The sequence below is a fragment of the Laetiporus sulphureus genome, assembly GCF_001632365.1.
Source record: "Laetiporus sulphureus 93-53 unplaced genomic scaffold LAESUscaffold_4, whole genome shotgun sequence".
Taxonomy (NCBI): domain Eukaryota; kingdom Fungi; phylum Basidiomycota; class Agaricomycetes; order Polyporales; family Laetiporaceae; genus Laetiporus; species Laetiporus sulphureus.
Genome location: NW_024468513.1, coordinates 316,706 through 339,574, shown reverse-complemented (window position 1 = coordinate 339,574; position 22,869 = coordinate 316,706). Strand labels below are relative to the sequence as shown.

Sequence of the window (22,869 nt, the reverse complement as noted above, 5' to 3'; positions counted from 1 at the left end):
GAATGTCACGTTCTGCAACCGGAGGCACTTCACTGAGCGAAAGTAGGTCGGCAATTTCTCTCGCGTGTGTCCCGATATCCCACAGGAATGTCTCCCAAAGTCTAGGCTGAGCTTCTTCAAGTTCTGAAGATGGGGTAAGAACTCTGGGAGCATAGCACGCTCCGCGGCGTTGATGAACGATACCGACAGTTCGTACACGCACAAAGCAGCGCTAGATGACTGGCGAACGATTTCTGAGAATTGGTACGTGTATGAGCGCTGATCCTTTGCAGAATGTCTCAAACGGGGGAAAGTGAGGTCGAGGATGACGTGGGCGAAGGAGTGGTGTGCGACGGCACAGTTTATGAGTGTACGTCGGCGTTTAGGCATGTCGGGCTCGCTTGGATCGTTCCAAATGTATACGAAGATAATCTTCCACGCAGCTAGAGGCTTCCATGGCGTCTCGGTCTGCAAGAGCGAGGCTTTCAATCATCTATGGTCAAAACAGCTCTCTGAGTTTTACATTTGACCTGTCCGGTAAGACTTACCATATTAAACGAATGTACGGAAAGGTCACTGTCAATGGCATCATGGTTTTGGCCAATAGTATTCGACGAGTGCAATGTACTTTCCCCGAGAACCTGGGCAGGTGCCGGATCACCTTGGGCGACATCTTGCCTCCCGCGTACGATCCGGCTGATGAGCTTCTTCGACCCCCGGGACAGACTAAACGGCGAATGCTTGGAACGGTTCATTGGCTCAGGTTGGGGGGAACCGATGGTTCCTGCTCGTAGTAGTATGCAAACTTTAATCATACCCAGAATAGGCGCGTTCGCGCCATAGTGGACAGGAGTTTCCCAGGCGGGATGCCCTGCATCACTGCGTTCGAGATGGTTACTAAGGGTCCGTGTCATGCACAGGAGTTGCTGTGAGAGACATCCGAGATGGCATCTCTCGATCAAGCAGCAGCGACCCGCTGCCTTGAACAGTCGAGCATGATAGGTATATGAGCAATCAACGTCCAATAGTATAAGCACTGCGCTACCTCCAAATACAAAGCGAGCCAAGTTTTAAAACAACTCAGGTGAGGTATAGCAGCTCTTGCATGCAAATCATCCCTCCGTTTGCGATTCAGTCAATATCTCCAAGGATGAATCGATGACGATTCTAACCAACCCGCAGTGACAGTGGTTATATCCACCTTAGCTGAACTCGTCAGCAACCTCGGCAGGCGTCTCTTGATCGTGTCGGCACTATAACTCTCGGCAGTCTCATCCTGGTTCACAAAGTTCAGACGGAACAGCACCTGAAGCTGTTCCGGAAACGCTCGCATCCGCGCAAGCCGCTCCAGATGCTCGTCTATCTTCTCCCAGTCCAACGCCGACAAATCGCCTCCCTTGTGGAACTCGAACACGAAATCGATGTCATGAAGCTGCCGAGAGCACACAGAAGCAAGCGCGGAGGATATCGATTCATATGTGCTGGAGAGCATGTCGTGGTCGCACCTGTGGCGGAACTTAAGATGAAAAATCGCGTCGACTTCCAGCGCTCGCACAGAGCCCATGCGTATTTGAAGATGAAGATTCGATAATTGTTCGTTCCAGGACAGATCGATCTCTGTACAGGAAAGAAGTAAGCGAACACTCAAATGTGGTGGGTTTGAAATAGACGGACGACTTCTCCAAACTGTAACTCCTAGTTTGATGTTCTGCAGCGACGTTCCGACCGTCTTCAGCACGTGCTCTACACTTGCTAAGCAAGATTCATCTGACGAATCATCCCAAAGGGCCTGTAGAGACTGCAAAGAGAGTTGGAAGGGACTATGTGTAAGCCATGTCATGATCTCTGACTGCGTGTTTTCCAACGATAACTCCTTCAGCACAACCGGCTGGAGTGACACGACGTTGAAAACTGGTGGATTTTCTGAGTTGTCACAATGAACGTGAGATAGACACAGCGATGACAATTTCGGACAAGCGCAGAGAATGTCGAACAGGTCATTGGCAGTGTCGAAGTCCGCGAAATGCAGGTGGAGGTGCCTCATGGAGTGAAATACGTCGTCAACTTGTCTCGCATATGTTCTGCCACTTCGTATGTGCTCCCGTTAAAGTCCAGAATGAGCGTCTCCACTGCATGAAGCCTAGGTAGAATCGCTGGAAGGGTCGAATGCCAGTGCTTCAAGCTCCAATCGATCGAGATCGACAATTGGCGTACGCACAATGCGACGTAAGGCGAGTGCTGGAGGATGTCAACGAAATGGGCGTAATTCGGACGCTCTGATGTTTGGGAAAGCCTGATGGTGTGGAAGACGAGTTGGCGGACGATAAGAGAGAAGGTACGGCATGTCAGAGCACAGGATGAGAGCGCACGCCGACGTTCATAGGCATCCGACCAGTCATGCCAGATACACGCAATTATGATCTCCCACAACTCGACAGGTAGCATTGATGCAACCGCGGATGAGGCTGGGAACTTCTACATAACCGTGAGTGCGCGAACTTCATGACCAACTGTGCAAGCTTACCGCACGAGCAGACGCGCCACCATGCCTTTGGCCGCGCCCGCATGCAATCCCATTGAAGAGCCTCTCAACCCTGCGAACAAAGCCGGGCAGAGGAGTTTTGAAACGACCCATCTGTTTGACAGACAGAGACATGCAGTGCCTGCTGGAGCGCGTACGTACGACGGATATATCAGGCACGTTCGCACCATTGTCAAGAGCTTTCCGAAGCACCGAAGCCGGAGCAGCGCCGGATCATTTAGTCAGGATATAACTTAGAAATCGCATCGTGCACGGGGTTGCTGATGGTAGCAAACAGGTAGTGATTGCGCGAGAAGTCCTCTACGAAGAAGTCATAAGCTGCTGCATAAAGATGGCGAATTTAATTTGAACACTGCGCGGGCATGCGACACGATTGACCGGCTTTGAAAGCATTGCGTGCCGTCAGCTAGCAAGGCGATCGAGTCATCGAGCGTTTAAGGCTATCAGACTATGCACAGGGCGGCGTTGATGTTCTGCTGAGCATTTGGATGAATGTTGCCGGGAGCATCATCAATGAATCATAATGTACGGCTATCAACCCGCAGTGAAACATTCGACTCCCATCTTACTACTGTGACAGTCCATCCAAGATCTGATCACAGCCTCGACAAGCGTACCCTTACCTCCACTGTGCGAACATCGCTCTCCGTCAAACAGAGGCGGCGTTTCCGCACGTTCAGACATCCCGAGCAGATCCTTCGAGCCAAAAGCCCGAACCGCTGCCATTAAGCTGCATCCAGGAGCACAAGCGGAATATGCTTCACTGCTTTGCACAAGTCTACACAAAAGTTTAGACTGAGCAACTTCACCTCAATAAAGGTGGAGAGATGGCTGGAAGCATAACTCACTCAAAGTCTGGCTCGATCGACAACGACAGCTCACTCGTATTAGATACAGCGACAGTTGCTGTGAGACTTGAGCGAATTGGACACAACAACTAGTGTCCAAGTTCTTCAAGAGACTCAAACAATGGAGCGACGAGTGGATAGACGATAAGGATGAACGCGAGAAATGGAGCAGGACCGGCTGTTAGCGTCTTCCAGCAGCAGAGCACTCGCCTCCCCTCGTGAACCCCCTCCCGTTTGTCGCGGATACCTTAAGGAACAGCTGTCAATGAATCCAAGAGGTGAACGGGATATCTGGGTAAGGCTCGATGGTTCTATTGAGCCAATAGCTGCACAGTTAGCTCCAACTTACGTAGCCAGCACATCTCTGATGCCACCAGAGGAAGTTGGACGGCGATCGCGGGTTCACGAACTCGAGTGAGACGCTGAGGGGGTGGTTGTCGATGATTCTCGCGGCGAAGGCAATACAGCGGCTGCTTCCCGCGAGACTGTTGGGCCATCCCCGTCATCAGCAGGGTCCAATTTGCGGTCGTAGGAAGGAGTGAGGTATCGGAACATGTCGCATCATGGGACACCACGCGTGCGGTAGAGATGTCGACAAGCCTGCAAAGCTCGTGAAACTCTGAAGCTCCGTGAGCAACGACTTGATATTGAAGATGGTCCTGGTTGTTTCGAAGTCATACAAGAGAGCCTGAAGTAATCTCATTGAGCAGAAGTGTAAGGAGAAGTGTAAGGACAAGTAGATGATCGAGACCACCGGCGCCTGTTGTGCTATTCGCGGACATGCAGTCACACTGCCAATAGGCCATGCTCCCGTCGCCCCTCTGACATTTCTTCCCAGCCATCTCCTCATATTTCTCGCACTGTCTCCTCTTTCCGTTCTCATCCTCTTTCTCTTCTGTGTTCCGTCGATATCCCTCAATAGCGAGCTCGGCAGCGTGCTGCGACGGTACTACTAGACTCGAAACGCCCTATACTACCGCTGCGCCGCTTATGTCCCTACGAGCTCATGCACCTCTTCTGGCTGCGACTATGATCTACCATCTACCAATGTCGTGGGCAATCTCCCTCCTCTGGCTGGCATCAGGGGTCCGCGCACAGACTCTAACTCCCAATGCGCCGAGTACAAGCCTGGCGATGTAAGCAGGCCCATGCTTGTCCCTTACAGCGAAGCAAGATCCATTGAACGCACCACTCTCTTTACATAGGATCATCCTCTATGCGATCACTGGCTGTGTCTCTGCTCTTTTCTGCATCGTGATTATATCCGGCGTACGTACATACCTTCCCCTCGTGTGGGTCATGGTGATGGTGCGATATCCCACTCTGGATAGGACATGGGACATGCCGTTCGGCATTGAGTGCGCGCTATACATCCTGAGACGCAGTCTCATGTGTCTATTTAGTATCAGTGGTGCCCATCACTGGTGTACGTAACGTATAGCATGCCTATCATTCCTCGTATCTTCCGTTGCCGTGGGCTTGGCTCCCTTGATGCGTCCATTGATTGACCACGTCCATAGGCCATCCGTGCCATCCGACATCCCGAGCGCTATGGCCCTCGTGCAGGAGACGGCCAATACGGCAGCGCACCTGCGCAGAGTCGCGCTCGAGGCTTGACCCGTGCAATCCTGGATACGTTTCCCGTCGTCAAGTTCGGCGTCGACCCGTCCACCACGAACGCTCATACGAAGGACGTAGAGAATGGCGAGAGTATCGAGATGGAGGATCATGACAAGTGGGAGATAGTGGAGCATGAGGGTGCACAGAGTGGCGACGGACACGTGAGTAAGATCAGCGTCAAACCAGGAGAGCAGGACGAGGCGGCCGAGGAGAGGAGTGACCGAGATGGAGGCGGGGAGGAGAGGAACGAGGGTGAGGAGCAGGAGGAGAAGGACGTGGTCGACGAACTGCCATCGTTTGCGGAGAGGAACGAGTCGCCTGGCGCAGGCTCGTCACAGGCTGAGGCGGCGCCTACAGCACGCCCGCGTCTCCGGTCAGGGCGCTCGCAGGGCGAGTCGTCTACCGGTGAACGGAGTGGCGAGCAGAAGAATGTCGTTCCAGATGCTATCGGGCGTGAAACGTGCCCTATTTGCATCGTGGACTTTGAGGAGGGGGACGACCTACGCGTGCTGCCGTGTGAAGGGCACCATCGATTCCATCGCGACTGCGTGGACCAGTGGCTACTGGAGCTTTCTAGCAGCTGTCCGATTTGCCGACAAGGTACGCCCGTATTATTCTGTGCCCGCATCACGATTCTGACCGTAGCCGGCTGGTCGCCACAGACTTCCATGCATTGGAAACCATGATGGCAGGAGGGGCTGGGGACGACCTCGAGCCACCTCACCTGCGCGAGTCCTTGCGCCCTCTGTCCACCGCGGCGGCACGATTCTCACGTTATCTACATATCGCGCGGAGGCGGCACGGAGACCGCCACCAAGGCCGGGAGGACGGAAGCGGATACGACATCACCGACCCTCCGATGCCCATGTCCGCCGACATGCGCTTTTGAGACGGTCCCCCTTCCTTATATCTAGGGTCCTTCTCGCCTATGCCCTCCACGTTTTTCACTGCCTTCTGTTCCACTACCCGATCGACTTGTGCAAGATGCACATTCGTTTCCACTGGCATCGCTTCAACTCTATTTGTACTTCATGTTGTATCGGATCATCGCTGTTGTTTCACTTTCTGTAGTTCTAGCCGGTATGTACTCTTACGCTGCTTGCTTGTCGACACCCTCGTCCTCAATGCATGCCCTAATGTTGTCGCTGCTCGCTGTGGCACAGTGCGCCACACAGTGGCGAATCGGACGGGCGGCTATGGGCACGGACAGTTTGCCGCTGTTTGTACACTCGACTGGCCCACCGCGTAATCATTCCGCCGCGCCCAGTGAAAACGTGTTTCTGGCCATGAGGCAGGGTTTTGGCCACTGATGGCCTCTCCAGCGATTGCGCAAGCGGGCTGTGCCGGCTCGTGAACAATAAAATTTTGGCGATAATAATTGTTGGACAAGGGCACGAAGGTGAGAGTTCGCGTTTGGGTGTCAGGTTGGCTGGCGCAGAATATTCAAGCGGTGGGACACATCTTATCGAGATCGGTCGCCGATTGCACTAGACTATAATATAACGTACTCCGCGGCGTAGATTCACGTGACGAACGCGGCCATGAGGCTGACCCTGCGGCGCTATGTGTCTCGCACTATAAAAGCCAACCCTCTTCCTGGCCATTCCCACCCATCCCTCCCCCACCAGCATCCTCTCCCCTCAGCGCCTCCTCGACTGTCGCCTCCTCCCTTTGCTTTGCCTGTGCCTTCTGTCGTTCAACGTTCTCAAGACTGAAGACCGTGGCCGTGACTACGGGTGGAATACCTCAACGCGTGAGTTCTCGTCCATCATCAACACCATCAAGTCCATCGGTTGCCAGAGGCGAGCCACACTTGCAAGATGCATATACACCGGTCTCATCCGCGGGTAAGTTTCATATACATCTTCTCTGTATCCATAGCGGTAGTCGTGGCCACACTGGCCTGTTGGTCACTGACCTCGCGACCGATGTGGCGCGTGGCTCAACCTGTAGTATACGCTTTGTGGCTCTGGTTATATCATATATGTAGGGGTGTAGATGCTGATGCGTTCTTTTGCCAGATGTCTACTTCAACGCGCCACAAGTATTCGTTTCAGCTGTCAGCCGCGTCAAGCACACCCACTTGCAACATCGAGGCGTATCGAAGAAGGTATCACAGTGTTTATCACCTATGCTAGCTAAGGTATGGCGCGTGATAACCCCCCATGTATGCGTGCCTCGTGGCTGACATGCTCAGTATTGCCTTTGACCGCAGGACCACTCGGCAACTTACTGTCGACTACTCTGTGGTGACAACACCCTTCGGGCAACGACTTCATTGGTGCTGGCTCTTGTGAGTACTCTGTGCCAATGTAGGATGACTGTGGCGACACCTTTGGCGCTCTGGGAACTTGGTGTGGCGACTCTTTGAGGCGAAGTTCTGCGACGTGACCGGCGACCCACAGCCACCGCCACGGCTATCGACGGCGACGACCTCAAGACGGAGACGAAGACGCTCAGGAGCAAGATGAAGCAATCCAGGTCCAACATACACCCACTTGACAACCAATACGGTGCGTTGAGTAACCTTTTCTTTCTACCATGATGTCTCTGAATTCCTCTCGAATTTAGCGGCCACCGACATCTAGGCGAGGCGCGAATGGCCCTCAACGTTTCCGGCATAGCGACGACTTCCTTACTTGATTCTCATGCTGCTTTCTGTTTTTGGACTGGCTCATGTCCCGGGTTGGCTCTCGGCGAGTTTCGTTTCCCGGTGGCAATATGTTCTGATGTTGTACCAGACAGCCTTCAATGTCGCCAGTGGCGACATGGATGGGCAACGTGCAAGAGGGCAGGCGGGAGGGCAAGGCTGAAGATGCAAGGTGGGCAAGATTCAAGATGGAAGGCGGGAGAGCAAGCCGCAATCCGCAAGATAGGCAAAGTTCAAGGTGCAAGAAGGGTGGTGGGAGGGCAAGACTCAAGCAAGGCAAGAGTGAAGACGGGCAAGACACAAGATGGGTGGTGGGAGGGCAAGATTGAAGACAAGCAAGATGCAAGGCGGAGGCCGGTGGGCAAGAAACAATGCGCAAGGTAAGAAGACGCAAGACGCAAGATAGGAAGACGTAAGATTCAAGGCACGAAGTCGTGGCAAGACGGGCAAGACGCAAGGTGAGCAATCTAAAGCGCAAATTGGGTGGTGGGAGGGCAAGATGGAAGACGCAAGATAGGCAAGGCGCAAGTCGTGTGAGGCGCGAGGTGCAAGATAGCAAGATCCATGGCTCAACAGGCAAGATGGAAGACGCAGCGCAGGCGATACCGAAGGCACAAGACGAGCAGGTGAGCAAGATTCAAGGCGCAAATTGGGTGGCGGGAGGGCAAGATGCAAGCGCAAGATGGGAGGCTGGGGGGTTCAAGATGCAACACGCAAGGTAGGAAGACGCAAGGCGTAAGGTGGGAAGACGGAAGACGCAAGACGCAAGGAAGGAAGATGCAAGATGCAAGGCAAGAAGATACAAGGCGCAAGATGGGAAGACGCAAGACACAAGATGGGAGGGAGGTGGGCAAAACGCAAGTCGAACGCAAGTCGAACGCAAGACGGGCAAAATGCAATAGGCAACGCTGTATGGGCAAGATTTCTGCCGCGGGGGGAAGACGCAAGAATCCTGCTGAGCAAGGTTCAAATCGCAAGGCCGGCAAGATGGCTCAAGATGGTCAAGGCGCAAGACCCAAGGTCAAGATGACGCAAGAGCAAGATTCATGCGTAAGATGGGAGGTGGTGGGCAAGGCGCAGGTAGGCAAGGCGGAAGACCCAGGACCCAAGACGGACAAGACCCAAGATGCGCAAGGCTCGAGATTCAGGAGAAGCAAGATGCAAGGTACAAGGTCGGCAATATTTAGACGCAAGATGGGCAACACTCAAGTCGCAAAACGGGCAAGCCTGAACACTCAAGTTGAAGAGATGCAAGGCGCAAGATGGGAGGTGGCGGGCAAGACCAAAGGCGCAAGGAGCAAGACGTAAGATGGACAGGACGCCAAGGCTCAAGACGGAAGATAGGAGGCCGAAGGGCAGGATGCAAGACTCCATGTGCAAGACCAAGGCTCATTACGCAAGATGGGAGGATGGAAGGCAAGACTCAACGCGTACGGAGGTGCAAGAAAGAAGACGCAACACGGACTGGTCTCGGTGTGCAAGCCATGCAAGACGCAAAGCGCAAGATTGGCAAGGCGTGAGGCGCAAGAATGAACGCGCAAGTCTCGACAAGATGCAAGGCTCAAGGAGGAAGGCGGGAGGCAAATCTCAATAGGCAAGAAGTCAAGACTCAAGATGACGGCGAATGGGGACATCCAATTCGCAACCGAAGGTGCCAGTAGGAAGACAACGACAAAGTCAAGGCGAGGCACTTACCTATCACAAAGGCGGCATCTCGGGAACATTGGTACGTTATTCACTCGATATTTATCAAGCTCATCGACAGCGCTTTATAGGATGGTGGCGAGCATGAGAGCATCGACGTAGCATTCTGGTGAGCCGCATACTGACCGTAGCTAGCACTCAAAATTTTCGTCGTCAACGATCAACGATCGCAAACAGGCTTCGCGTAGATTGTGAGTGCCGCTTATTGTCTATCTGCGACGGACTCTATGCTAACGCGGTACATTACTGCAAGGATTGTCAAGTATGTACTTCTCAAGAATGAAAATGCAGTGGCAAGTTGCGCTAGAATGTTATGGAAAACAAAGAATCGCAATAAGGTGCGTCCCGAGGCATGGCGCAGACCTTTTCGTGGTCCTCGGGATAAGTACCCTTCGGGGGAAACTAACGTGTGCCGTATGTTGGTGAGTGGTCAATCAATCTATGCCGGTGACTGTGCTGGCTTCCCATTGTCCACGAGACTGTGATGTGACTACAAGCATTGTAACGTGCAGGACCGGGCCTGGCATCCTTCTGGCCGCTTATATCATTGCCTATATGGTCCATGTGGTCGGTAGACTTGTTTGCACCGATACTGTAACAACGTAAAGTGTTGAACCTCCAATGGCATTGACCTTGTATGTGTCCTGCCGTGTGCGAGCAGCTTTTTCATTATCCGTTACCGATGTGTGCTTTGCAGGAGAGCTGCCCCAACGGTCGCTGACGTCTGTCTGTCTGCACCCGCTCGAGCTCCGGGTCGCGCCAAGGACACCAGGGACGATGGATCGATGACGGCCGAGTTGGGAGCAATCCTAGCCTGATTTGGAATGGCGCTTGCCATAGCAGGCAGGTGAGGAGAGGTGAGGTGGCCCCCGACGCGGTGCATCACTGGTCGCGATGACGTCGCGCACCGAGCGACGTTGCATGCGTCATCGTCTGTCCTGTCTTCGGTGGCACCCGTCTTTGCCAGCCCACGGAGTATATAAGGACACGTCGGATGGCATAGACCCATCAACTCTTCTCCCCTCGAATACCCACTCAACCACCCATCTTTCTTACCACTTTCATACAAACATCTTTCATAATGTCCGACACCGGCAGACAATCCATCTCTGACAAGCTCGGCGCTGCTGTCAAGGTGAGCTGCGCTCTTCGTTGTGGTCTTCGACGCATCGTGTTCATGGTTGTTTTCTAGCCCGACTCCGAGAAGTCGACCACCGAGCACTTCGGCGACATGATCAAGGGGAAGGGCGATTCCGCTGCGTCCTCCGCGCAGCCTGAGGTCTGTGTCCGGAAGACTGTGCGTCCGCTCCACACCGCTGACAGTTTGCATCGCTAGTCCGAGAAGTCGTACACTCAACAACTCGGTGACACGTTCAGCAGCAACTCGAACGAGAATCAGGTCGGTACTCTATCATACCTTTGTGTCGTCATGTATGTTGACATGTCTTCCTCACAGTCTTCGGTAATGGACAAGGCGAAGAACGCCATGGGCATGGGTAGCAACAACAACAATGTTTGAGCGCGATACGTTGATGTGGCGATACGTTGATGTGTCAATACGTGTACCATACTAGTTTTGGCTGAGCGAATTCTTTGTACAGTATTGGTATGGCTGCGACGTTATACATGGATTCGTAAGATGCGCATTGCCACACCTGAATAGCGTCGTTCCAAATAACAGAATGGTATTTGGCTATTTCTGTAATGTCAGCTCCGCTTTACGTAATCCCTAAGCTGCAGTTTGACCCTTTTTCGGAAATTCCGACGTCATCGCTGTTCTCCGCAGCTTACCTCATCGGTTTCCGCTTTTGTCACTGTGGCGTGTAATTGCGCCAGTGTGTAACAGCCACAAACCATTGCAGGAGCTAAGCGGCGACGTAGCAAGTTGGATTAACAAATACGTTGCAATAAATTGCTTGGAGATGCATCGAGTGAGCACATTGCCTCAATGATTGAACTGTTGATGACAGTACCTGTGCAATAGCCCACATTCTATTGAGTGTCGATTCCTCTTGTTTCCTGGTAGGAGGAGCGTTGCCTGCTGCTGGACAGGCGGACGCAGCAGCAGCAGGCATGATGGTCTTGTCTGGTCGTTGCAAAGTGGCGTTTGATTTCCACAACATCTATCTATTGAAGGATGGCCCTGATCCTCTATCCTAGGAGTCATAGCGTGCTGCCGTTGTCCACGACTTTACTCCACGATTGTAGTTGCACTTCCCTTTCTGTCATTCTGCATGTTGCTCGTGTATTCAGCGGGCCTTTCGCAATCGTACCCGCTCGCTCGTGTTACTCAACTGTACTTTCTCCGGTACCTGTTTGTCTATTCGACCCTGTTATAGTTGTACTCGGTCGCTCATTTTATCGTATTACTCTGCTGCCCCGTCTTTTCGAGATGCCTGTTATTTGAAACCGGCGCTCGTCGCCTCTTCACCCAAGTGTGATTCGCTGCGGAGTTAGTCGCGGAACTTATTTCATCCAAATTTGGAATGGCACTTGCCTTAGCAGGCAGGTGAGGGACACGATGCGTCATTGATTGGTCGCGATGACGCACTGAGCGATTTTGCTCGCGTCATGGTCTGTCTTCGTTTCAAATGCCAGCCCGCCGGGTATATAAGGACGCGTCGGATGGCCTTAGACCCTTCAGCTCTCTTCCCTCGAATACCCACTCAACCATCATCTCCTTGTCACTTTATACTTGAAACATTTTTCATAATGTCCGACACTGGTAGACAATCCTTCGGTGACAAGATCGGCGCTGCTGTCAAGGTAAGCTGCGCTTTTTGGTTGCGGTTTTCGATCGTCCTGCTCACGGGGGGGGTTTTTTTTAGCCCGACTCGCAGAAGACGACCACCGAGTCCCTCGGTGACACGATCAAGGGGAAGAGCGATAATGCCGCAGGCGCCGTGGAGCCCGAGGTGTGTATCCGGAAGACTGTATACCTGCTGCACACTACTGATACCTCGCATCGCTAGTCTCAGAAGTCGTATGCTCAGCAGCTCGGTGACAAGTTCAGCAGCAATCCAACCGAGGTCGGTCCTCTATCGTGCCTTTGTGTCGTCATGCATGCTGACGTGTCTTGCTCTCAGCCTTCGATGTTGGACAAGGCGAAGAATGCCGTGGGCATGGGTAGCAACAAGAACGTTTAAGTGCATCACGTTGATGTATCGCTACGTGTACATTAGCCGTGGCTGGACGGATTGTTGTACTGTATCGGGTATGGCTGCGACGTTATGCATGTACTCGTACGTTGCACTCTGACATCTGGAGAGCATTGTGTGACTTGTCGACGCTTGCATTGAACGAGACGCTTTTCATCACATTCACGTATAAGCGACGGACACCATCACAGCCGTGCGCGATAGTGGCTGATGCCGGTGGCAGGCATCAGGTTCGGGAACACTTGGCTCTAAGCGGATTCCACATGAAGTTGACATGATCTCGCCCAACACAAAGTGTGTTCAGGAAGCCTTATACAATCTTGATGGAGGGGAAAAACACGGCGAGCACATACATACAGATACGGTCTCCGTTACATATTGCCCGAAGCGATGCACAAGGGCCAACGATCAGCCGGAAAAGTAGAGCGCGGGCCCCGCGACAACGTGCTGGTTGAGGAAGGAGATATTCGCAGGCGAGATCATCGGATTGTCGTCCGTGACCATCGCAAATCTGCCAGCGCGCACGTCAGCACAGCTGCATCGAACTTCTCTACAGGGAGAACGTGGCGCACGTACATGGTTCCGTTGTACGTCGAGAACGTATGTTTGCCGTATATCTCTCCACCCGGTTGGTATGTCACGCCCTTGTTCTCCCCGGTGATCGTCAATGGCGTGTAGGTCGTATTGAGCTGCGAGATCCACGCGACGTACTGTGCACCGAACGTGTCGTGTTGCCCATCCCGCTTTCGAAAGACAAGTGGCGCTACTCACCTTCGGCTCGCCTGCGGTGGTGTTCGTAATGTACGAGCTGTTTGGGCCGACCGCCTTGCCCGGTGACTCCCAGATGAGATAGACCGGCTCGCCGGGTGCGGTCCACGCGCTGTGGTTCCGTGTGATCGCAGGCAGCGCGAAACCCGTTTCCTCAGTGATGTTCGGGTTGTTCTGAGGCAAAGCGATGGGCCATTCGTATCAGACAAAGGACACGGGTGCGGACAGGAAAGGGAGGGATACGCACAGCGATGTACAGTGCGGGAAAGTTCTGAAACTGGATGCGGGTGTTCTTGGCGGGGCACGCGGTGAGATAGGGCGCCATCAGCGTCCACTGCATGCTTTGCGTCACGGCGGGTGTGAACCAGAACTGTCCACGGGCAGCTCAGCACATTGCAGGATGAAGATGAAAGGTGAAGAGGGAAGGGGGACGTACGGGCATGGGAAAGATGCCCTCGAACTGGCGGAACACCATCTGCTGGCGCGCCTCGGTGGTGACTGCTTCGAGCAGCAGCTGTGCTGCGGCGCGCGAGTTGAGGTGCTCGATGAAACCGTACGTGCCAGACTCGCCGAAGCGTGTGACCTGGCGGGCATTAGCGGTTGCTCGTTGATCGGCGAACTGGGGGCAGGAGGGGGAAGCGGGGAGAAGCACGACTCACCGCTTCGCAGAACTCGACGAACTGTCGGACCGTCTGAAATGGGTAGGAGTAGGTGCACTCCTTTGAGGCATTCTTCGCTGGTGACCGTTGCAAAAATGAGTATAGGTTGCTAAATAGAAAGGCTGGATGATGTCTGAGCTACTTACGTCCGAGCATGTTGCTGATCATGATGGCATGGCCGAGCTCCTGGTCCGCCATGAACTCAATCAGGAACCGGTCCGCCGCGTTCAAGCCGGCCTCTTCGAAGTCTTCCACGGAGAACGTCGCGAGGCCATGGTGAAACAGGTCGAGCTCGATGTACTCCTGGTGCAGCGCGAGGTTCTGCGTGCGCAGACGGTTAGTGTATGCGTCTCAAACTGGTCTCGACACGCACGAGGGACTGGTAGTCGAAGTCACTGAGGGGCTGGTAGATCGGGTTGGTGTTGTTCACATCAAGCCCCCCGGGCGGACTATAGGGCGCAGCGGCAGCGATCAGTGCACCGGCGGCGAGGACGAGCAAGATAGAGTACATCTTGGAGGCAGGTCGCGCTGCGTATGCAGTCGGGCCTCTCCCGCCGCTCTACACCTCGCATTTTATACGCGTCGATGCAAGCCACAGAAGACGCCTACCGGGGCCCGTTACGTTTGAAACATTCTTTCGAGATCGCGCCATACTCGAGCGTGAAGATCACCCGTACGCGTGACGCTTGAGGATGAGCTTTGAACGATCTTCCGGGTGGCTAAATATGCCAGGATGGCTCTGGCTCCTCGATTCGTTCGTGATTCATACTTCTTTTCATGAGCGTTCGGCGATCGCACAGGCGTGACGCTCTGAACAGACGCAGGCGCGCATGCTAGTGCCGTCCAATCAGCATCAGGGGAATTGGAATGCAGGGCGTACAGCATCTCTCTGGATAACGTTCTACTCGCGAGAGACCTCTCGGCCTGTACGGCACCAAGAGCGAGGAGGCTTGGGAGGGGCGGATCAAAGGTGGCTGTATGCGGGAATATACTTCTTCATCACGATAGCGGTAGACTATGCCCTGGCGACTGGCGTACACATGCCATTGAGAGTTATATAGCCTGAAGTCAATGGGCTTTTCGGGCTTGCCGTCCTTGGATTGTTGCGTCATTACATACCTCGTGCTCCGGATAAATGGTGGGTGCAGAGGCGCTGGGGCCGGCGAACAGACATCTTTGGGTCGTTGTAGAAGCGAGAAAGGAATGCTGACTCTACCAGAACGTCGCGTCCCGGAGAGCGCGGACGCCCTGAATCATCAGGTCGAGGATGAGCGCGCGAGTTAACGGCAGTTGCTGTGCACACCTTTTGGTTATCTGTTCCGTCTATACTTTTCTAGGCATTCCCTATCATAATATCTGTCGGATGTCTGGTACAGAAGCGTGACGCTCAAGCCTACTAGCTTCGCAATTTCAGATCGTTACGTGAAACATTCAACGGTTTAACCTATCAGCGCAAACTCACCTCGGTTCGTTACGAAAGTCCGCATGCATAAAATTCTCTCCAAGAACACTCAAAATAGGCCTTCTTCCACGTTGGTGATTGCATACCGACCGCCGAACGAGTGCATCGCTCCATCGCAGCGGTCCAATCAATCAGCATCGGAGCTCCGTTGTTCCATTGGCAAACGTTGCCGACATTCATAACGCGGAGCATTCTGCTTGCGCTTCTGCAATTCCTTGCAATTCTTGCCCCCTAGAGGAAGACCGAACGTATCAGCATTGTCGAACAAATGTGCGCTTCGTCGGGAACTCGCATCACACGTTCGTGTTTATTCAAAGAAGCCTTGATTACGAGTATTGGGCGTCACGAAGCACATCGACTCAAGCGTAAGAATGACATCTGGTGCGATCACGGACCAGGGTAGAATACAGTTGAGAGACAAGCAATCACCGACGAGGTGAGCAAAGGTGCCGCGAGCACGTGATCAACGCGCTTGTGGCAACGACTCGCCCATCCAGGAGAACGGGAAACTGACGCGTTACGTTCTTTCCCACCATGCTCTCGCTGCGCAGTTTGATGTCATCTGCATCTGTTGCGCAGTCTAATTCAAAATGCCGAGGACCAAGCCTACTAGCTTCGCAGTGACAGACCGTTACGTGAATCGTTCAGCGGTTGAGCCTATCAGCACAAACTCACCTCGGTTCGTTACGAAAGTTCGCATGCATAAGATTCTTTCACAGAGCACTCTAGATGGACCTTCTTCAGCGTTCATTATTGCATATCAACCACCGTACGAATGCATCGCTCCATCGATGAGACAACAAGTAGGGTACTTATCGAGAAACACGAGGATGAGACCGCGCATATGGATGATGTAGTGAAGGATAGAAACAGGCGATACCAGCACTACCTGTCGAGCAAAAAGATGAGCAAAGCTGAGTGTTCACGACAATCATAACATCGTACATCAGTGTGTGACATAATTCATGCCAGGAAGACCTACGCGGGTTTGTTGTCCACGCTGCCAGCTCCGATTCGTTCGCGCGACCAGTCCGGAACGGAAACACATGGAAAAACACTAGCATGTGCAGACAGAAAGATGCCTTCGAAGGAAAGCTAAAGGCTGGCGAGCATCCCAAAGTACCGTTGGCGCCTAAAGTACGGAAAGAATCCACATCGGACCTTCCCCTGTTCGAGGTAGCCCTGACTGATTCCTAGTCAATGACGAATATGTGAGGTAGCTGGCAGGATGACGGACCGAACTCGAGCACGAAAGTATTCATGTTAGAAAGTCATGATGTAGGCACAAGAGGCGTAATTCAGGAGTCGAGCACATCAAATTAAATCAATACTGTTGTGTATAAATCATTCGCGTTGCAGTAGTGAAAGAGAATAAGACTCATAGGAACGACTTACCGAGATGGGAATCAGCTGGCAGTACACCAACCCTTTGTCATCCCTCCATCCATCAGGCATCGTCCACGTACGCGCCTCTGCTGGCTTATCCGGACAGATGAGGACGTAGTTCGATTTCATCACAGCTTCTTTCGCGCGTTTTGGCTTCTTTCGGGATACTACCGAGGCAGGAAGGCTCCGTTTTCGTTTTCGTTTTCGACCTGCGATACTGCCCACCTCTTCGCTCATTCTCCTTTCAATATCACGTATCTCTTGCGGACCACTTCGTGTGCGCTCCTGTGTCTGTTGACGAACGAAGTCTTCGACACTGCTAACGAGCTCATATCCCGCACTCGCTCCATGATGCCCTGTGCTCACTGTCATCTGGAAGATCCATATGGTCGCAGTCACGGCGTCATCAGTATCACGGTACTCCACAAAGGACGAGTCAAACGAAAGGTTGTCTTCGGCACTCGGGATGTAGAGATAATGATCCAACGGCAAATCGAGCTCCAGATTCTTATCCTTCTCGAACTCGACATGGACGATTTTCCTAGATCGAATGGGAAGGCTGAGAAGTGAAGATGATGTGGATGAAGGCGGCACAGATGATGTAGCCGTCTTGAACGTCCGATGGTTGTTGCCTCCATTATGCATGCGAATAAGGTTGGGGAATCCAACAGGAACTGCGGTCGAGCCAGATAGGTGATTGTGTCCCAATGTCTCGAAAACGAATCCACCAAGCGAAGAAGCTTGAGGAACCAGACGACAGACCGCCAAGAGTCGCTGCGCCTCTTCATTCTGAAGAGATCCTAAATGCCGCTTGACTTTGACGCCTATATCACCAGACTTGAAGTCGATGACGAAATAATCGTTCTGGTAGATGTCGCCAGTTCTGGCAACATCGACAGCGACTAGGCGATAGGAAGCCTTTCCAGAACTTTCATTGTTCTTTGGAAGGGCCCTTCGAAGCTCATCCCAAGACGCATCTTCCAACGCCTCGATGTGAGAATGCTCAACCCCCTCAGGCCTAAAGACGCCTTCGTAGACATCGCATGCAGAGTAGCCATACAACTGATCACGTTCTCGAGGGTCTTGACCATCATTTCGCGTGAGAGTTTCTCGGATTCTTCCTTTCCCATCTTTTCGAAAGCATGTTCGGCGCCACCGTGCTCGCTTCGATCGTCATAACGAGTGGGCTGAGGTTCCGAAGGATCCCTTCCCCCCTAAGAATGCTGACCACTGTTTCATACAAATCGGCGTACTCCTCCTGTAGTTCGAGACTGCAATGGTGGCGAATCAGTGTAACTCTCCGACCAGACGACTGAAGCCCAGCCCACCCCGCCACAAGCTCTTCGCGCTCCCACAGGCGCAGACCCCACGTCAGTGCCTCTCGTTGCTTCCGCCATTCCTTGTATCGCTTTCGGTCTAGAGAAGCAGCATGGATAGGAAAGATAGGCGGAGATGTCAACTCTGGACTAGGTTCTTCAACCACTTTATCGGAGTCTATCAATCCCCAGATAAACGTGCCAGGAGGGGGTTGAGGAAGATGACGAGTGCCAAAGACATTGCCCTGAAATGAGTATACGCCATCAAAGTGAAACAGATAAATTGCGTGTCCATAAGAAAACAATATGACTTGGTGCTTTCTCAACAGCCGGGTAAGGGCGTACCACAACCAGACGGATTTACCTAGGAAGAAGTGGAACGGTTCATCACCGTCGCATGAATGACGACAATTGCAACGTACCGATTCCGGGTTGCCCAGTGAGCACTATCCCTAGACCAGATGACTTCAAGTATAGTCTCCACGCTCGATCGAACACACGCCGATAGGACTCCAGAACGAGAATGTCTCTATCCAAGTGGGGAAGCACCTGCATGTCCAGCGAGAGCGACAAGCGATAAGGGGTATGACCGTTGTCTTCATCAGACTGGCTTTTCGGGAGCGATTCTGTTGCCAGCCAGCGAAGGCATAACGCCTACTCTGAAACCATGGCTGCTGTCTTATTGGAACTTTCGAGTTGTTGAGCGCTAACCAGGCAGGTTGTCACGCATAACGCAAGTCACAAATCCATCGTATGTTAATCTTCAACCTGAAATGCAACGCTACCAGACGTTCGTCGACAAGTCAGTCGACATTCACATGCAATCCTCCATATTTCTCAATCGCATCATGTCTGCCGTACGTTACGTTCTCTCCAACCATGCTCTTGTTGCGCAGTTTGGATTTTCATCCGCACGACGTACGGGAGTGATATGAGTAGGCCGGGAGTGATATGAGTAGGCCGGGAGGCCCTGCACTTTGCCATACTGGATGATTTTCAATCCCAACACACAACGACAAAAGCAGGCGCACTGAATCATTCCCCTGGCTCACGGCAATATATTTATCGTGTTCGACACCTATTGGCGCGTGATTTACGTGGCATACCACCAACAGACCGTCACTTAAAATTATCTTCACAACCTGCTCGAGGTATCCAACGGAGGCCTGCCATACGTCGCCTGCACGACCAAACCCAAATCAGCCACACACCCATCACAGTCCACCAAAGACATACCACACATACCAGCGGCTCCGGCTTATTCTCCAAAATCGCCTCAATCTTCTCGATGATCTGCGGCGTCAGCTTCGGGATGACCTGCAGCGCCTTCAAGTTGTCCACCACCTGCTCGGGCTTCGACGCTCCCAGAATGACGGTGCTCGTCCCGGGCTTCACCGCGACCCACGCGAGCGCGAGGTGGGCGGCGCTGCACCCGAGCTCCGTCTCTGCGAGCTTGGTCAGCGCGCGCACCTTCGCGAGCTTCTTCTGGCCCTCTTCCTCGTTGAGCGTCTTGAGCGTATTTTGAAAGAAGTCTTTGTGGTTCGCGTAGCGTGAGTCTTCGGGGATGCCGTTGTTATACTGCAAACGAGCAAGGATTAGAGTGGAACGTGCGGCCGGGAGCAGGACGGATCTCTCACCTTCCCTGTGAGAAGGCCGCTGGCGAGCGGCGACCAGACAGTCGTGCCAAGCCCGTACTTCTGGTAGAGAGGCCTGCGTCACAAACACAATGAACTTTTACGAACTGACTATACAAACCAGCCAGCCAGTACGTACGCGTACTCCTTCTCGGGACGCTCGCGGTGAAACATACTAATCGGAGTAAAGTCAAGAACGCTGACAAAGCCGAGGACGACAGACGCACTGATGTTGACATTGCTCAGCAACCGGACCAACCAGGCCGAGCTTGTCGGCAACATCTATGCGAGACAGCTTGAGTCAGTATCTCGGTGAGGTTTTTGTGCGCGGAACGCACGTACGGTACGCCTCCTCGAGTTCACGCGCAGACCATTCCGACGTGCCCCAATAGAAAGCCTAGTTTTGACGCACGCCGTGAGCGATTGCAGTCGAATTACGGGGACGATGAAACGCACCCAGCCCTGATCGATGACAAAGTTGAAGGCGCGCACGATCTCCTCCATCGGTACTAGTGCAAGCGTCAAACGTAGCTACCGACACCACGACACCCATACGACTCACCGGTGCTGTCGGGACGGTGCGCGAAAATCACGTCCACGTAGTCCATCCCAAGCCGCTCGAGTGATGCTTTCGTTCCCTCAATAATGCTAAAGGTAAATGTGGTCATCCGCCCGCTCCAGCGCTGCAGCAAGCCACGGCCACCTACTGCTTCCTCGACAATCCGGTTCCGTTCGGGTTTTCCCTTTGAGGTCCCCAATAGAGCTTTGTCGTGATGACGAGATCCGTGCGGCGCAGACCGAGTTCGCGGATGACACGGCCCCTGTGCAACGCTATCAGACACATGGTGTGGCGTTGAGAAACGGAGGGACGTGCATCTCTTTCTCGGAGTTGCCGCTCGCATAAGTCTCCGCAGTGTCAAACCTGGTAAATAGATAGGTCTCAGCAAAAACGACTGCATGAAATGCTCATTCGGGCGCATACATGTTGATACCATTCTCAAAGGCGACTTTGATGATGTCCTGGACAGTCAAGCATGAATGAGACACACTAAGCATTTGCGCGAAGAAAGCAAGCACCTTCACAGGGTCGCCGATAACAGTCCCTCCGAGCGTAAGCCCTGCACCAAAGCTCAGTGACCCACGATTCGCGTAACCACCACACGCCAACACTCACATCCTCCAAGCGAGAACACAGGCACACGCAGCCCACTAGGGCCGAGCCTACGGAACGGCATGCCCTTTGTCTCGTACTCGACGATAGCAGTAGACATCTTCCTGTCGATAAATGCAGAAACGGGCCTTTGGAAGCGTGCAGCGCGCGCGAGCCTAGAGATAAGTGCGAGCGGAGAAACAGAAAGCATCCTCCCTCGGGCAAGAGTGCCTTGTTTTTATAGCTCGGGGACGGAAGTGGGTTCCCCAGCGTGCCGAGCGGTCGTCGGGTATCTGTCAGCGAATGGGGCTACAGCATTTGCGATCGTCGAGGAAGGGGGTCATGGACGCCGTATCGCATGCGAATCCCTCGGCGAGCGTGTGGGCCTCCGCCAGATATGTTCGTCCGATATCCAGGGCATGCGAAGAGTTCTCGTAACGACCGTCGAATCTCGACGGTGTGCGCGGGGTAACCCACGATGAGCGGATATGCGGCGGCGTCATCTGTGCGAATTTGACGTGATCGCCGGGTGATCGACCTTCCTCTTTCCACCCTGCAATGTCGACTAATGTGAAAGCGTAAAGTCCTCCATGCTTCAGCATTCAGCTCGTCGACGGGTCGAATCTCAGTGCATCATGCTGGTTCGATGGTGAGCGTGCCTGTCGCTGATCGCACCAAGACAATCACTCTTCTCCACCACGAAGCCATGGGCCGCGACAGACCGTGTTTTCGACATCTCGGCTTGCTCTCATGACGGGTCCTCAACTGTCTGGGCTGAGCTTGAGGGCTTACAGCTTGGATGCGCTAGATCACAGTGCTAATGCTACAAATCTAGACGATAATGATACATCGAGAGATCCGTGATCTGTCCTAAATTAATGCGTAGTGTTGGAAGTGCGTATGATGCGATGCGACGAAGGGGTATAGTGTAGTGGAAGGGCTAGACGAGGTGGGATGAGGGAACGCGGTGAGTGTTCAAGCCGTCAGGTCTGCAAGACCTGTCATTTATGCTGTCTCGCTTTCATCCTCTTGTCTGCCTCTCTGACAGCGAGCGGCGCGTAACTAACTCACCTAGCGATCTTGGCGTTCTCCTTGTCATCATCTTTCTTCTGCGCCGCTGTAGTCGCGGCATAAGCATCCTAGCGCACAGCGCATATCAGCTTGCATCTTCCCGACATTTAAGACGGCCCAACACTCACCGGAGGGAACCCCGCCTTCTCATTGCTCTCATTCACCAAACGCTCCCGCAGCGTCTCCAAGCTCGCCTTCGAGACCCTCGGACGAGCAGCAAGACCCTACCACCACGCCACCACACTCGTTAGCTCCACAACCACCACAAACACTCGCACCTTGCTACTCACCTCCTCGAAGAGATCGTCCTCTCTCTCGGGCCCCGACCACGAGCGCACGCGCCAGTTCGGCACCTCATCGCCCTTCGACGGCTGCCGCTTCCTCCACCGCGCATCCATTTTTCTAAACCCGCTGTGCGCCCTGTAGTGGCGGCGCTCCTCATCGTCAACATCCTTCCGTTCTTCCGCTGGCGGTTGCGCTTGTTCGGAAGACTGGGAGGCTGCCTCTCCCGCGGGCGCCGATCCCGCGGTATGAACGTCTTCAGGTTTGAGTTCGGCAGAGGGAACGTTTGGTAGTTGGACAACTGCCTGCATCACGGGAGTCGATTCCATAGGGCATTTGGTAACCGTTTGAAGTCCAGTGGATGCATGCGTCGACTCCATAGCACGAACATCTTCAGCTTTGGATTCGGCAGAAGAAGTATTTACCTGCGGAGGTAGTTGGACGACAGCCTGCATCACGGGAGTCGATTCCATAGGGCATTTAGTAACTGTCTGAAGTTCGGTGGAGGAATCGTGCCCCTGAATGAGCGGTTGGGCGATTCCGTCCTTCGTAGGAATCGACTCGACAGACAGCACGGTAACCGTCTGGAGCTCGGCGGAGGCGTCGCGCACCTGTGTGAGAGGCTGAGTGACTACTTCCC

General features: G+C 53.5%; 10 protein-coding genes across 10 annotated transcripts; 4 read left to right on the top strand and 6 right to left on the bottom strand.

Moving 5' to 3' along the window:
• Window positions 1-991: 991 nt before the first annotated feature.
• On the bottom strand, window positions 992-2,240 carry LAESUDRAFT_345801 (uncharacterized protein). Its single transcript, XM_040902104.1, has 3 exons — window positions 2,198-2,240; window positions 1,654-2,132; window positions 992-1,596 (listed from the first exon to the last, which is right to left on the bottom strand). Exons 2-3 carry the CDS (start codon window positions 2,021-2,023, stop codon window positions 1,115-1,117), a joined length of 852 nt encoding a protein of 283 aa, XP_040768440.1. The 5' UTR covers window positions 2,024-2,132; window positions 2,198-2,240; the 3' UTR covers window positions 992-1,114.
• On the bottom strand, window positions 2,020-2,635 carry LAESUDRAFT_755384 (uncharacterized protein; the record flags this gene model as incomplete). The annotated part of the gene is made up of 3 exons (XM_040912021.1): window positions 2,020-2,119; window positions 2,198-2,454; window positions 2,504-2,635. 3 exons carry the CDS (start codon window positions 2,633-2,635, stop codon window positions 2,020-2,022), a joined length of 489 nt encoding a protein of 162 aa, XP_040768439.1.
• Window positions 2,636-4,170: 1,535 nt separating this feature from the next.
• LAESUDRAFT_721063 (uncharacterized protein) lies at window positions 4,171-6,252 on the top strand. Its single transcript, XM_040907946.1, has 4 exons — window positions 4,171-4,505; window positions 4,575-4,638; window positions 4,890-5,589; window positions 5,652-6,252. Exons 1-4 carry the CDS (start codon window positions 4,417-4,419, stop codon window positions 5,876-5,878), a joined length of 1,080 nt encoding a protein of 359 aa, XP_040768438.1. The 5' UTR covers window positions 4,171-4,416; the 3' UTR covers window positions 5,879-6,252.
• Window positions 6,253-7,306: 1,054 nt separating this feature from the next.
• On the top strand, window positions 7,307-8,947 carry LAESUDRAFT_755382 (uncharacterized protein; the record flags this gene model as incomplete). Its single annotated transcript, XM_040912020.1, has 5 exons — window positions 7,307-7,343; window positions 7,395-7,502; window positions 7,578-8,019; window positions 8,082-8,357; window positions 8,413-8,947. The coding sequence occupies 5 exons, from the start codon at window positions 7,307-7,309 to the stop codon at window positions 8,945-8,947; spliced, it is 1,398 nt and encodes a 465-aa protein (XP_040768437.1).
• A 1,477-nt stretch (window positions 8,948-10,424) lies between these two features.
• LAESUDRAFT_755381 (uncharacterized protein) lies at window positions 10,425-10,862 on the top strand (the record flags this gene model as incomplete). The annotated part of the gene is made up of 4 exons (XM_040912019.1): window positions 10,425-10,478; window positions 10,536-10,622; window positions 10,680-10,742; window positions 10,800-10,862. The coding sequence occupies 4 exons, from the start codon at window positions 10,425-10,427 to the stop codon at window positions 10,860-10,862; spliced, it is 267 nt and encodes an 88-aa protein (XP_040768436.1).
• A 1,131-nt stretch (window positions 10,863-11,993) lies between these two features.
• LAESUDRAFT_809619 (uncharacterized protein) lies at window positions 11,994-12,656 on the top strand. The gene is made up of 4 exons (XM_040914152.1): window positions 11,994-12,109; window positions 12,172-12,258; window positions 12,316-12,372; window positions 12,430-12,656. The coding sequence occupies exons 1-4, from the start codon at window positions 12,056-12,058 to the stop codon at window positions 12,487-12,489; spliced, it is 258 nt and encodes an 85-aa protein (XP_040768435.1). The 5' UTR covers window positions 11,994-12,055; the 3' UTR covers window positions 12,490-12,656.
• Window positions 12,657-12,817: 161 nt separating this feature from the next.
• LAESUDRAFT_692951 (uncharacterized protein) lies at window positions 12,818-14,529 on the bottom strand. The gene is made up of 8 exons (XM_040906145.1): window positions 14,302-14,529; window positions 14,075-14,249; window positions 13,929-14,005; window positions 13,706-13,852; window positions 13,517-13,639; window positions 13,273-13,443; window positions 13,078-13,211; window positions 12,818-13,012 (listed from the first exon to the last, which is right to left on the bottom strand). The coding sequence occupies exons 1-8, from the start codon at window positions 14,437-14,439 to the stop codon at window positions 12,910-12,912; spliced, it is 1,068 nt and encodes a 355-aa protein (XP_040768434.1). The 5' UTR covers window positions 14,440-14,529; the 3' UTR covers window positions 12,818-12,909.
• A 1,901-nt stretch (window positions 14,530-16,430) lies between these two features.
• On the bottom strand, window positions 16,431-17,669 carry LAESUDRAFT_345539 (uncharacterized protein). Its single transcript, XM_040902102.1, has 3 exons — window positions 16,786-17,669; window positions 16,628-16,720; window positions 16,431-16,576 (listed from the first exon to the last, which is right to left on the bottom strand). Exons 1-2 carry the CDS (start codon window positions 17,419-17,421, stop codon window positions 16,715-16,717), a joined length of 642 nt encoding a protein of 213 aa, XP_040768433.1. The 5' UTR covers window positions 17,422-17,669; the 3' UTR covers window positions 16,431-16,576; window positions 16,628-16,714.
• LAESUDRAFT_345595 (uncharacterized protein) lies at window positions 17,644-18,762 on the bottom strand. The gene is made up of 3 exons (XM_040902103.1): window positions 18,515-18,762; window positions 18,105-18,456; window positions 17,644-18,047 (listed from the first exon to the last, which is right to left on the bottom strand). The coding sequence occupies exons 1-3, from the start codon at window positions 18,645-18,647 to the stop codon at window positions 17,867-17,869; spliced, it is 666 nt and encodes a 221-aa protein (XP_040768432.1). The 5' UTR covers window positions 18,648-18,762; the 3' UTR covers window positions 17,644-17,866.
• Window positions 18,763-19,130: 368 nt separating this feature from the next.
• On the bottom strand, window positions 19,131-21,378 carry LAESUDRAFT_721055 (Aldo/keto reductase). Its single transcript, XM_040907945.1, has 13 exons — window positions 20,901-21,378; window positions 20,804-20,844; window positions 20,709-20,746; window positions 20,601-20,648; window positions 20,434-20,547; window positions 20,289-20,374; window positions 20,183-20,235; window positions 20,069-20,123; window positions 19,954-20,008; window positions 19,866-19,901; window positions 19,730-19,802; window positions 19,329-19,670; window positions 19,131-19,272 (listed from the first exon to the last, which is right to left on the bottom strand). Exons 1-13 carry the CDS (start codon window positions 20,995-20,997, stop codon window positions 19,228-19,230), a joined length of 1,083 nt encoding a protein of 360 aa, XP_040768431.1. The 5' UTR covers window positions 20,998-21,378; the 3' UTR covers window positions 19,131-19,227.
• Window positions 21,379-22,869: the final 1,491 nt, after the last annotated feature.